Here is a 13045-nt window from a genome sequence, read left to right on the forward strand (position 1 = left end):
TAGAGATAATTTAGTCTAATCTCTTCATTTTATTGAGAGTAAATATTAATTAATTAGCCAATTAATTAATTAATTAATTATTGAGCAACTCAGAGGGGTGAGGTGACTTTCTGAAGGTCACACAACCCAGGTAGGAGCCAAACCCAGATCTTTTGAAGCAAAGCCCATTTCTGTGTCACAGTCTAGCTAGGTCCCAATTAATGGAAATAATGAATCCTCTGGAGTGGCCACATAAATTGGAATTCTTGCTGCTATTCAAAGTTATAATTTTGTAAAATATGGTCATTTGTTCCAGTTTGGTGGAAATATGCCATGCGAATTGAAATAATACAACTACTTCATAGGATTCCCTATTCACACTAATTGGGATCTAGCTGTATCCAAGGAAGAGGAAATTCAAGTCAGGCTACCAATTGTCCCATTTCTGTGTGAAGTATTATTTTATGAAGGAAAAATTTAATAGTATTCAGGTGAGGGTGGGAAAGAAATTGACATAGAAAATATTTCGTCGCATGCTCTGTGACAACTTTTGCTTCCTTTTGTCTACCAACTGTGATTTTGCTCTCTTCACACTGTTGAATTGTTCTCTCTCTCTTTGCCCCAGCTTTTGAATCGAAAAGACAAGACCACTTTTGAGAAGCTGGATTACTTGATGTCTAAGGAAGATAATTATAAGAGGACTCGAGAGTATATCCGAAGCCTGAAGATGGTCCCCAGTATTCCGTATTTAGGTAGGTGGCTAGGAATAGACTCTTTCTGCTTGAAGAAACATGTTCAGATTTCTATGAAATGTCTTGTAGTTTCTGATTCTCAAATTTTCAAGTGCTGTACCATGAATGTGCGAGGTGAATAAGACCATGGACTAGCTGAACTTCTTCCTCAGGGAAAGTGAAGCTGCTGGTATGGTTCAAATGATAGTCCTTCTGGGAGTAGGCTTTGGGGAGGTCTTTTCTCTGTATTGGTCCTGAAAATAAAATGTCATTCTGTGTAATGAAGTGCAATAGGAAAAAGAGGACCCTGCTTTGAATTATGGCTTTGTCATGTACTAGCTGTGCAACTCTGGGAAAGTCATATTACCTCTGTGGGTTTTTTCAGCTATAAAGTGATTAGGTTCGGCTCATAATCTCTTAAGTCCTTCCTAGTGTTTATATTCTATGATTCTGCAATACAGACTCTCATTCTTTCCATGCCTGCCCCCAGAGCTCCTGGGAAATTGAACTTTTCATCAGCACTTGGAAGGAGAAACCTTGTTGTTCAAATTAATTTATCAAATAATTATCAAGTATCTACTATATGCAAGACACTATGCTAATATCTGTGTGTGTGTGTGTGTGTGTGTGTGTGTGTAAATAGGCACATATCTAGATACTAAGACAAAAATGAAGCAGTTCTTGCCCTAAGTGAACTTATAGTCTACTGAGGATATATAATGTACACACAAATAAGTAAATATAAAATATTTCAAGGGGAAATGCTAATGATTTTGAGGACCAGGAAAGGTCTATTGTAGGAGCTGATACTTGAACTAAGCTTTGAAGGAAGCTAAGAGTCAGAGGAAGGAAGGAGTATTTTCCAGGTATGGGGAGTGGGGAACAGAGCTTTTGTGCAAAGGCCCAGAGACGGAAATAGAATGTCATGGATAAGGGACATTTTGACTGAAACAGAAAATATATGCAGGGAAGCAATATGAAAGTAGACTGGACAGGTTGGTGGAAGCAAGACTGTAAAGGGTTTTAAATGTCCGAAATAAGGATTTTATGTTGTATCCTAGAAGAAAGAGAGCTAGAGAAGATTTCTGAGTAGTAGGGTGACACGGTCATAATCAGTGTTTAGGATGATCAAGTTGGCAGTTGTCTGGATAATGAATTAAAGGTAGAAGGGACTGGAGGCAGAGAAACCAATTAAGAAACCATTGCTATGATCCTGGTGGGAAGCGACGAGGTTTGAATTTGGGTAGGGGCTTGGTGAGTGGAGAGAAGAGGACAAATGCCATAAATGTCATGAAGGTAGGATCAGTAAGAACCTGGAGCTGATTGATTAGAAAAATGGTGGAGGGTAGGGCGGGAATCAAAGGATAGGGAAGTGTAAAGGATGACTCCAAAGTTGTGAATTTGGATGACTGGAAGAATGGTGGTGCTTTCAACAGAAATGTGGCAGTTTTGAGTAGGATTTGGGAGGAAATGTAATGACTTCTGTCTTGAATCTGTTGATTTTGATATTCTTCCAGGATGCCTAGAAAGAGATGTCCAGTGAGCAGTTGGCAACATGCGATGAAATCCAGTAGAGAGACTAGGGATGGATTTGAGTCTTCTACATAGGGATGATTGTTGAAGCCATGAGATCATCAATAGAATGTGAAGAGAAGAGAAGGGAGCCTAGAACAGATCCATAAGGGATACCCACACTTTCCTTTTGTACCTTTGTTTATAGCTGACACAGTCAGCCAGGTCTTTCTCATTTGTACTTTCTGAGGCTGTTTATTGCCAGGGCTTCTGGGCAGAGAATGAGGGGCAGAGGAAGGGGTTGCCTGAACAAGCTTCAGAGGAAAAGGCCAAAGCACACAGTTTCTAACTACCAAAAAAGAGAAGCACTAAGAAGTGATGTGATGTAAGGAAAGAGCATTGAACTTGGGGCCACAGGGCCTGGGTTCCAGTTCAGGTTCTGCCTCTGAACATTGATGTAACTTTATGCAAATTACTCTGGGGCTCAGTTTCCTTCTCTGTAAATTGAGGAGCTTGGACTAAGCACCTAAGTGGTACAGTAGATAGAGTGCTGGCCTTAGACTTGAATTCAAGTCCTGTCAAAGACACTAGTTGTGCATCCCTAGGCAAGTTATTTAATTTTTCTAAGCCTCAGTGTCCCTAATCTGTAAAGTGGGGGTAATAGTAGCACTAACCTCACAAGATTGTTTCAAAGATCAAGTGAGATAATATATGTAGAGCACTTCACAAACTTTAAAGTGCTACATAAATGTTTACTATCACCATCATCATCATTATTATTGGACTAAGCAATTTCTAAGGTCCTTTCTAGCTCTAAAACTATTATTACCAGTGTTATCAGTAATATTAGCTCATATTCCTATAACAATATGGATCTCATTCCTATAACAATAATTTATTTTTATTTTTAATAATAATTTTTATAATAGAGCAATTTAAAGCAAAGCTTTTCCTTTACAACTCTGGGAGGTAGTACCCCTAAAGAGACTTGCAGCTCTAAAATTCCATGATTGGTCTTTCCTTAAAGTGACTTCTATTTTAATCATTTCATTTTGTAGATTTTGAGAAAATTAAATATTCCTGAATCTTAATAACCTGAAATAAAAAACAGTAACATCTCCTTTGGCCTAGAAGACACTCCTTGGCGTCTGCACTGTCCCATCTGCTAATGTGCTTACAGCTGAAAGGCCTCTTTAGTTTCTGTCTTCTCCTGTTTCCAGAATTTTTAGTTATACTGGTGGCAGCAACTGGATCTGGTGACCAAAGGTAAAGTCATTCACTCTGTGATTTCATCAGGAGGTGAGGCCAAGCTTTCCATTAGCTCATATAAGGTACGATTGTTCAGCTTCACACTGACTAGTGAGGTAGAGGCAACTCAAATAAGAAAGAATCAGAGCAGAACAAACAGGGACTGTGAAATGAGAGTGTTTTTATGTTTTCTCCTCCTGGGACACCCTTGGGGTAGATGCTTCAATTGCTCCAAAAGCCCTTTAAGAATAAATACTTCCTTAAGCAGTTCAGATTAAAGCTCTTCCTTATGTTCCTGTCCTGTGCTATTTCCTGTCCTGTGTCTTTCCACATAGCTTTCACTGAGAGAGAATCCACTCAACATGGTAGATGATCATCCTCTATCTCTTTTAATATCATGGGTGTATGGGAGATCCTTGAATAGAAAAAGCCCTGGCTCAGTAGTCAGAAGGCCTGGGCTCAAACCTCACCTCTAATGCTACTTGTGTGACCTTTGGCCACTCATAACTTCAAGTCTCAGTTTCCTCATCTGTGAAATGGGGTGAAGATTGGGGCAAGCTGACTCAGAAGCCTCTTCCAGCTCTAGAGGTACCAGATGAGCACTCTCTTGAAGCACAGAATTTTAGAGTTGGACCTGATTTTAGATCTCATCTTGCCAGCCTCACAGCTAAACAGGAATCCCCTCCCTCTGTAGTCTTCCTGACATAAATGATCAGCTGTTCTCTGCTGGAGAAACCCTAGGGAAGGAGAAGTCACCACCTCCCAAGGCAGTCTACTCCACTTTTGGACAGCTCTCATTGTTAGGAAGTTTTTCCTTAACATTGAGCCAAAAATCTGTCTTTCTTCGGTTTCTACCCATTGCTCCTAATGCTGCCCTGTGGGTCCAAGCATGATAACTCAAATGTCTCTTCCTGATCAGTGCTTAAAAGTAAGGTAAAATGATGTAGACAGGGAAGAACATTCTTGGTGCGCTACCTCTTGGTGCCCTGGTGGGGGTTCCTCTGTATGGACAACCTGTCCAACTGGGGAGAGTGGTTTCAATAAACTTTTCCTCTTGAAAGAATGTTTCTCCCTCCCACCCCACCTCCCTTGAAAGGATGTGTTTATCTAAAGAGGAGAAGTTACATAATTCCTGGAAAAGCACATTATAGGAAAAAATGCCTGAAACTTGACCATTCCTTTTTCCCTTGGCAGAGTTTCCTCTGCCGCTCTTCATTTTCTCTTAAATTATACTTGGGGAACAGCAACTGGCCTCACTTAGATTTTTCATGCTGGGTTGGTCAGCCTCACCAGCAGAGTTCAAAAGCTACTTGAGCTGTATATTTCTAGGGCTTGTGTTTTGGTCACAATTAAAAAAAAACTTCCATGGAAAGTGCCTGAATAGCAAACTTTCCAAAGGGAACGTGTCTTTTCTTGCCTGTAAGGAAGCTTTCCCATGTTGTGCAGTTAGGAGGGTGTTCCTAGCCCAGGAAGCAAGAGGCTGGGTTCATTTTTCCACATGCTCCAGAGCCTGTTGGCTCCACGTTTCTGTGTGCAGGCCACGTGCTCATAGTCCTCTTGCAACATAGCTTGAAAAACATGGGAGTGCAGGCACGTTTTTTAAAAAAAACAGACTCCCTTTGTAATTGAGGTATCTTCCAAGTTGCTTCAAAACAGTGGAGTCCTTGAAAAAGACTGTTTTGATCATTAATGACTAGTTTCCTCATTCATGTAGCAAAGGTACATTTAGAACTTCCTGTATACAAGGCACCATGGGGAATGAAAATGTGAAGAAGAAACAATTTCAGTCTTCAAGAAGCTTTTAGTTTTTTTAGGGGAGCTGACAAGAACAACTAGAATGCAAATTAGAGTTTCATAAGTATAGAAGAGGAGTGAAAAGTGCTATTAGAGCCCATAATAGAGAGTTCACTTCCTTCTCCCTGGGAGGATCAAAGAAGGCTTTGTGGAAGAAGAACCTGAGCTGGGTCTTGAAAGATATGTAGGACCCAGTCCTCCAAAAAGGAAAATTATTAGAGACTCACAGGATTTAGAATAATAGGAGCCTTATAAATATATAGTCTGACCCTTTCATTTTTAAAAATTAATTGATAGATTGATTTTTAGTTTTCAGCATTCATTTCCACAAGATTTTGAGTTCTAACTTTTCTCCCCTTCCCTTTCCCACCTCCCCAAGACAGCGTGCAATCTGATATAGGTTATACGTATACATTCATATTAAACATTTTTTTCACATTAGTCATGTTATAAAGAATAATTAGAACAAATGAGAGAACTGTTCATTTTATAGATAAGAAAACTGAGACCCAGAGATGTTAATTAACTTGCTTAAAATCACAAAGGTTATAAACAAAATAGCTGAGATTCAGACCCAGCTTGTGTGATTCAAAATCCAGTGGACAGGGAGTAGATAATAGAAAGAAACATTTGGCTAGAATCTACAGTTGGGGAAAGCTAATTATTGAGATGAGAATGGAAAGATAGAATGGAAGCACCCTATGGAAGCACTCCCAATAGAAGGCCCTAAAGTCCAGGCTCTAGAGTTTGGAGTTTTTTTTATTCAAGAAATGATGGGGAGCCATTGAATGATTTTGAGTAGAGGAATGACATGATCAGAACTATGAATTGGAAGATTAGTCTGGCAATATTTTAGAATGGGATCAAGTGGGAGATACTGGAGGCAAGGAGACCTATTAGAAATTATTGCAATAGTTCTAGGCAAGAGATAATGACCTTGTGAAAGAAGATGAAGGTATACAAGAATAGAGAGAAAGGGTTAGATATAAGAGATACTACAACATATTAGGTGTGAGACAAGGGAAAAGGAGAAGGGTGACTTTGAGGTTGTATTCTTGGTTACAAGAGGAGGAGAATATGATGATGCCATTAATAAAGTAGAGAAATGTGGTGAAATGGCCCCTGCTCCATTACTAGAAGGGCCAAATAGGGCATATTCTGAACATGCTGTAGCTATAAGGATTTTTTACTTGCAATTATGGCAAAAGAATGCAGTCTTCAGGGTCATCTTCTCACCCCCAGGGCTATGACTCATGGTGTGATAGGGAAGTAATTAGAATAAGGAATGGCCTGGTGCCAGTAAAGAGTCTGGTCAGGATCTAGATCCCAGATGTCTCGGAAGACTTCTGGTCAATTAAATTTTTAAAAATCTTTATTAAGCAACTACTATACGTTCAGTTCTAGGAATAAAAAGACGAAAATATACATCCTTTTCCCTCAGGGAGATTACAGTCTAACAGGGGAATATAGCAATGTACATCTGTAGGTATCATAGATATAGATTATAATAGGGACAAAGGAGAGATCAGACAAAGGACTTCAGAAAAATTTGAAGAGAAGGAGTTCATTCTCCTCTGAGACAACAGCTCTGAAACTTTTTGGTCTCAAGAGTCTTTTGCATTCTTAAAAGATTATGGAGGATAACCTTCCCCCCCTTCAAAGAGCTTTTGTTTATGTATGTAATATCTATCATGATTTACTGTTATTAGAAATAAAAAATTTCTTTGTATTATTATGAAAATAGTTTTTACCTCACAGACCCCCTGAAAGGGGCTTGAGGACCCCCAAGGGTCCCCATTACTGCAATCTAGGAACTATTATTCTGAGAAGATCAAAGAAGGCCTAATTGTGGAGGTGACACCTAAGATTTCAAGATGGAATCTGTAAGGTTCTAGGCTTTGTTCTCTGTCAGCCAAGGCAGGACACTCCTGGCCTTGGACATTCCCTTACATTCTGCCTAGGAGTGGTAGAAACTCTGTAGGCCTAGATATGCTATGTTGTAGCCAGGACCCTGTAGGCTTTGTTTTCATTTTAAGTTCCATTATGACTTGGCCAACTTGTAAGGACTGATAGTAAAAACCAAAATCCCTGCCCTGGGTTCATATTTATCAGTATCCCAGATTGAAATGTTTCTTTGTACTTTGTGGGTAGACCTACATACCTCCCAGGAGATTTGTACTCACTCACCTTAGGCTCCAGGATCACCAGGACAGCCAACTCTACTTGAGATATTTAATGAAAACCCATAGGAACTGTGGGCCATTTTTAACAAATGCCACCCATTCTTCCCGACCTACCTCTACAGTCCCTCTAAACCATGTCAGATGAGCCTCGCCTTAGCCTGTCTGTCGCTCTTCCCTGGACTTCCGCAGGATCTAGAATCGGAAGACTTCTCTTTTAAGAAAAGCGCTCAGCATAGTCTTCTCATTTACCACCAGCTACACTGCTTTTGGACACCTTTGGACTTCTCCATCATGCTTTCCTTCCCCAGGAAACTTGCTCTTTGGAAATCTCGTTTTCCTGCAAGATTGAATCTGCTGGGCACTCCCATTTTATCAGTGACCTCTCCCTCTCTGATTGGACCCTGTAACTGGAGGACAGGACCATGGGCTTCAGGGCCTCTGTTTCAGAAATGGGCACAGCACAGTCTTCTCCCCTTTCCTACAAGCCACAATGTTTTTGGACATCTCCATCACCTTCCCTCACACCAGAACCCCTTACCTCCTCCCCACCCACACTTTTGCATTTCCTTTTATCTTCCTCCATTAGATTGTAAGCCCTTTAAAGCCAAGGACTATCTTTTTTATTTTTACTTGTATTCATATCCCCAGTGCTTGGCATAGTGCCTGGCACATAGAAGACACTCAATGAATGTTTATTGATTGACTGACTGAGGAACTGTGTTTGAATTCTGGGTGTTCATACTTGCTAACTATGTAACCATGAGCAGGGCCCTTGCCCTCTCTGGGCCTATTTCTTCCTCTTTAAAAAGGCATTGAACTGATGACCTGAAATTTTATAACCCAATAGCAAGAGTTTCTTGGGATCTTATAATGATGACTGACTCCCTGCTGTAGTTTTGGGAAAGGAAATGTGATTCTCATTCCTGATGTGACTCATTAAACATTTACACTGTGCTAGGTGCTGGAGAATTTACAACATTTTCATAAGGCATAGTCCCTCCTGGGGTTTACAGTCTCGTGCAGATTTATGCCACATAGATAATTGAGTTGAATAAACATTTATTATGGGCCTATTGTTTTAAGAGCTGTGTTAGGATCTAGGGGAAATATACAATTTATATAACATTTATAGTAACCTAGGTTGATCTAGTGATCTAGTTGATCAGGTTTGTAGAGTACTTTCCTCACAGCAATCCTTTGAAATAGGTAGTGTGAGCTCCCCATTTTACAGATTAGGAAACTGAAACAGAGAGGATGAATGACATGTGGTTACTATAAGTATTGGAGCCTGTTCTGGAGTCCAGGGCCCAACTCCAAGTCTAGCACCCTTCCCAGTGTACCATGCTGCACATACTTCACAAAGGAGTTGGCGTTTGACCCAGACCTGTTGGCAGGTGAATAGTTCTTGCATGGCTGAGTTGTGACATATGGCTCATGAATAAACTTGTGTTCAGAAGCTCTGCCATTGTGTGAGTCACTTTCTTATGTGATATTTGTGGGGTGTTTGCCATGGCTACAATAGATTTAGAGACCTCTGGCAATTTTATTGGTGCTCATGTTTCTAGGGCTAAAACATCTTTGTACAAGACAAGGGCAGTCATATTGTTTAAGGGGTCAGAAAGGACCCTTTTGTCGCAAGAATGTCTTATAACAAGAGGACATCCTGGCCTTGAATTTGAAAGGTCCTTAGAATTCTATTCCTCCACTTTCATGGCCTTTCCATTCTCTGGAATCAGGGCTGCATCTTCTACCAGGGAACCTACCTTTCCTACTATCTGTAGGCCTGTTCTTGGGGGGCAGGGAGAGGGGATTTTAGAAGCCTGTTTAGAGTAATAGTACTCATCCAATGTAGCCCCAGTGCAGCATCAGCAAATTAAAGGGCCTTTTTATTTTACTGACAAATTGCATAGATTTCCAAGATCCACTATCCATGTCACCTGTACAGCTATCTAGTAGATCTTATTCTTAGGTTGTGAGTATCATTGGATGCACGTACATGTCTGAGCTGGAGCTAAAGGGCCTCTAGGGGTAACTCTTCCAGAAGAGAGTCCTTCATACCTCCACTTTCGCAGCCAGGATACTTATTTGTATTTTCATATGACCTGGATGGGGGGGCAGGGGGAGAGGGGGTAGTCTGAGCAGACTATAAGCTTAATATGAGCCAAAAGTGAGATATCAGCTACAAAAATGAATTTGGTTTTGGACTTCATTTATAATAACATAGTGTCCAAAAGGGAAATAATAGTTCTACTATATTCTGCCCTTATCAAGATATTATCTAGAGTACTATGTTTAGAAGTGGGCATCACGTCTTAAGAAGGGCATTGATAATCTGGAGAGTGTTAAGAAGAAAGTGATTATGATGGTAAGGGGATTGGAAACTTTGACCTATAAGGATAAGTTGAAGGAAATGGGGATGTTTAGTCTGGAGAAGATGGAATTTGGAGGCAGGGGATCATCACAATGGCTTTCAAGTATTTAAAGAGCTACTTATTCTGCTGGGTTAGGCAGAACTCATTGCAATGGGTAGATGAGGAGAGTTGCCTTTTGATGTCATGTAAGGAAACATTTCATAGCAATTTAAATGTCTCTGAAATAGAGAGGGCTACCTTGGGAGAAAATGGGCTCCACCTTGTTAGAGGTCTCCACATGAAGCCACACTTGGTGGGTGTATTATAGTGGAGATTCTTGTCCAGGCAGGGATTAGACTGAGGGACCTATGGTTTCTTTCCGCTCTGAGGTGCTAAGATTCTTTGAAGAAGCATCTAGAATCCTAGGGCACCTGGGCCAGAGCAAAGGTGCCACAGTACTTCATACCTAGGGAAACTTTTCAGATCATCTTCTTGAAAAGTTCACACACATCTTGCTTCTTTTAATGATCACATTTCATCTGATTTAATACCAGTAGACTTCCTCTACATTGCTATCTCATTTCCTGTTTTTATTTGAAGAAGATCTCATAGGTTAAGCATTGAGAATGACTTTAAAAATAATAAGGCACTATGTGAATACATCAAAATAGCATTTGTGGATTTTTATTGCAGATTTGTGTCATTACAAGGATAATTTGGGAATATATTAAAAACCCTACTTTTTATATATACAAACACATGCTACATCAGACATCACTTTAATACACATCATACATTTTTTTGAGAAATACTGAGGTAATAAGGGGAACAGGCACACACACATGTATGTACAGTATATAATAAGGCATGGGGATCTCACAGATTTATTGTGTGATACGGTGAACTGCCAAGAGCTTCCCTAATTGTTAGCCCATCATATTATTTTGTTTTGCAACATGTCCTATGATAACATTAAGCTGGAAAATTACGTCAGCTGGCAAGATTGATAGGGTCAAGGTTCTGTAAGGTAGTTGTGCCCTTCACAAACAAATTGGCAAATTCTATATTGGGTAGGTCAGGCAAATTAACTGAATGGTCCTGTTCCTGATGACGTAGCTTTCTCGGAGTTAAGTGATCTTGTATCTAGAGATCAGGCATCAGTGTTTTGTTAATATTGTCCATTGGTGTTCAAGATCTGGTGGATTAGTTTTTGGTCTGGAGCCATTTTCTGTCTTAAATGTCTAGATACTGACTGAACTTAGATACAGCATATGGTGGAAGATGTAGGCTGTTATTTGTGTGAAGGTTGAAATGATGTATTTGCCAAGCTATGAATGAAAATTCACTCGAGCTATAGAGTAGGTGGTTAAGATTATAACACTGACTGACTCCTTTTCTGACCAGAAGCCTGGGCCCCAGTCCACTTCCTGCTCAGGGGCTTAGGAGTCCTAAGATCTCATTCTGAAAGAATTCCTTGACCAGAAGGTACTACTAAGAGGAGAAAGATGGAGGCTGTATGGTTATAAGGAATAGAAAAATATAGTTAAGGACAGTAGTAGTTATTGAAGAGGGGGAAAGATCTGTGCCTTATCATGCTGAAAGAATAGAGAGATACTGAGGATGCGACAAGGAAATGGAAGGTGAAATGGAAGTGTAGAAATGGAAAGAAAGTCCCTGAAACTTGGTTGAATACCAACAGGATGCCTGGACAGAGAAAGCTGGGAATCTGCTGTATCTGAGACATTAATACTAAGGATGATTCCAAGAACCAATGAATCATAGTCTCAGAATTGTAAGGGACTTCAGAGGTCATTTAGTGCAATGAGTGTCTTTGAATGGTGGACACACATTCGCTTGTTGGACTATTCAAGTGCATCCTTTCTCAATTTGAGATAATGAAGCATAAATTGAGTTTAATCTCACTGGTAGCCGATTGGTGGTTTGTCGAGTGCTGTACGCTGTTTCAAAGGAGACCATTTCCTGTGACGAGGATAATTGACCAGTTTGTAATAGCTCAAACACTTGAGAACTGAAACCATGCATGTATATGTATGTATACATATACACTTGTGTAACAGTGTATGTTAAATCATACACTAATGTAAAATAAAAATATTCTGCTGTTATATGTTCCAAGTATTGAGAGCTAATTCCTTAGAAAAGCTATCTGCAGTCTTACCCTTTTCCTCTTCTGTCTATAAGAACGGGCTACATTAGTTGCTTCCTGGCATGAAGAAAGGTCTCACAGGCAGAGAATACTGCATCATTTGAATTCAGTTATCTGTGGCAATGGTTTATGAAAATTGGATGCAGCAACAAGTCCTTGCTTCCTTGTAACAAACCTCAAAGACCTGGAATTCCAGGCTACAGAAGAGATGATTTCTGGAGAGTTTGCTCAGCTTTTGCTCAGGATGGGTGGTGGCAGATGGGAGTCCAAAGTTTGAAGAGAGAAGCTTCTTTTAATGGAACGTGTTGGGATTTGGTCTAATCATCATCACCACTTTCTTAAGAGAATAAGACCCTCCTCGGAATTCAGCCCAATAGACTCCATCCTGATAGCGACTGCGATAATGTCCTCCTCGATACCAAACCCCATTGAGATTGGAGTGGGCACAGGCATTGTACCACCAGCCTCCTTTCTGGTAGTGAGCACAATTTCCTGGAGGAAAAGCAGAAAATAAGTGAGGCTTACCCACAAAGAGGAGTGTATTTAGCCCAGTTGCCCTCCTCTATGTGTAATGAGGCACACTCTTGAATTAAATTAGCAAAGAGTATTCCTGGCAGAAAGAAAAAAGGCAAATTCTCCTACCCTAGCATAAACATGAAGCATTCTTCCCGGCTTCACAGAGACATGGGAAGGCCCCCTCGAAATGATTCAGGAAAGGTAGTTTTATTATTTCTTGAGGATGAATGCTCGGAATACAAAGATGAATAATAATGCAAGGAGTTTATAGTCCAATAGCAGGATATGACGGGTACGCAAGGAAGTGAACTATGAAGGAGAATGTGATGGAGCAAAAGAGAGCTCCAAAGAGAGTTATCCAGGGAAGTCAGAGGAGGTGCCAGCTGGAGAGTCAGGTGAGCATTTACAGAAATGGGGGTGAAGACTTGAACAGGCAGAGAGGAGGAGGGAGTATGTTTAGATTTGGAACCCAATGAGACCTTGGAAGCCTTCTAGTCCAGCTCCTTTATTTTACAGATGTGGAACTGATGCTCACACAGTTTTATGCCTTATCCAAGATTATAC

At 40.4% G+C, this 13045-nt stretch overlaps 2 protein-coding genes across 3 annotated transcripts in view; one reads left to right on the forward strand and one right to left on the reverse strand.

Moving 5' to 3' along the window:
- The window catches only part of RALGPS1 (Ral GEF with PH domain and SH3 binding motif 1), a 573263-nt gene that overhangs the window by 246187 nt on the left and 314031 nt on the right, over nt 1-13045 (forward strand). Inside the window, exon 9 of the mRNA XM_036750307.1 lies at nt 605-731. Coding sequence (XP_036606202.1) covers nt 605-731 — 127 coding nt within the window. The remainder of the gene's footprint in view (nt 1-604; nt 732-13045) is intronic.
- ANGPTL2 (angiopoietin like 2) overlaps nt 10457-13045 on the reverse strand; it is a 64302-nt gene continuing 61713 nt past the window's right edge. For both annotated transcript variants that reach the window (XM_036750308.1, XM_036750309.1), the window contains exon 5: nt 10457-12457. In XM_036750308.1, the coding sequence (XP_036606203.1) occupies nt 12258-12457 (200 nt within the window). In that variant the 3' untranslated portion in view covers nt 10457-12257. The remainder of the gene's footprint in view (nt 12458-13045) is intronic.

The sequence above is a fragment of the Trichosurus vulpecula genome, chromosome 3, assembly GCF_011100635.1.
Source record: "Trichosurus vulpecula isolate mTriVul1 chromosome 3, mTriVul1.pri, whole genome shotgun sequence".
Classification (NCBI taxonomy): Eukaryota; Metazoa; Chordata; class Mammalia; order Diprotodontia; family Phalangeridae; genus Trichosurus; species Trichosurus vulpecula.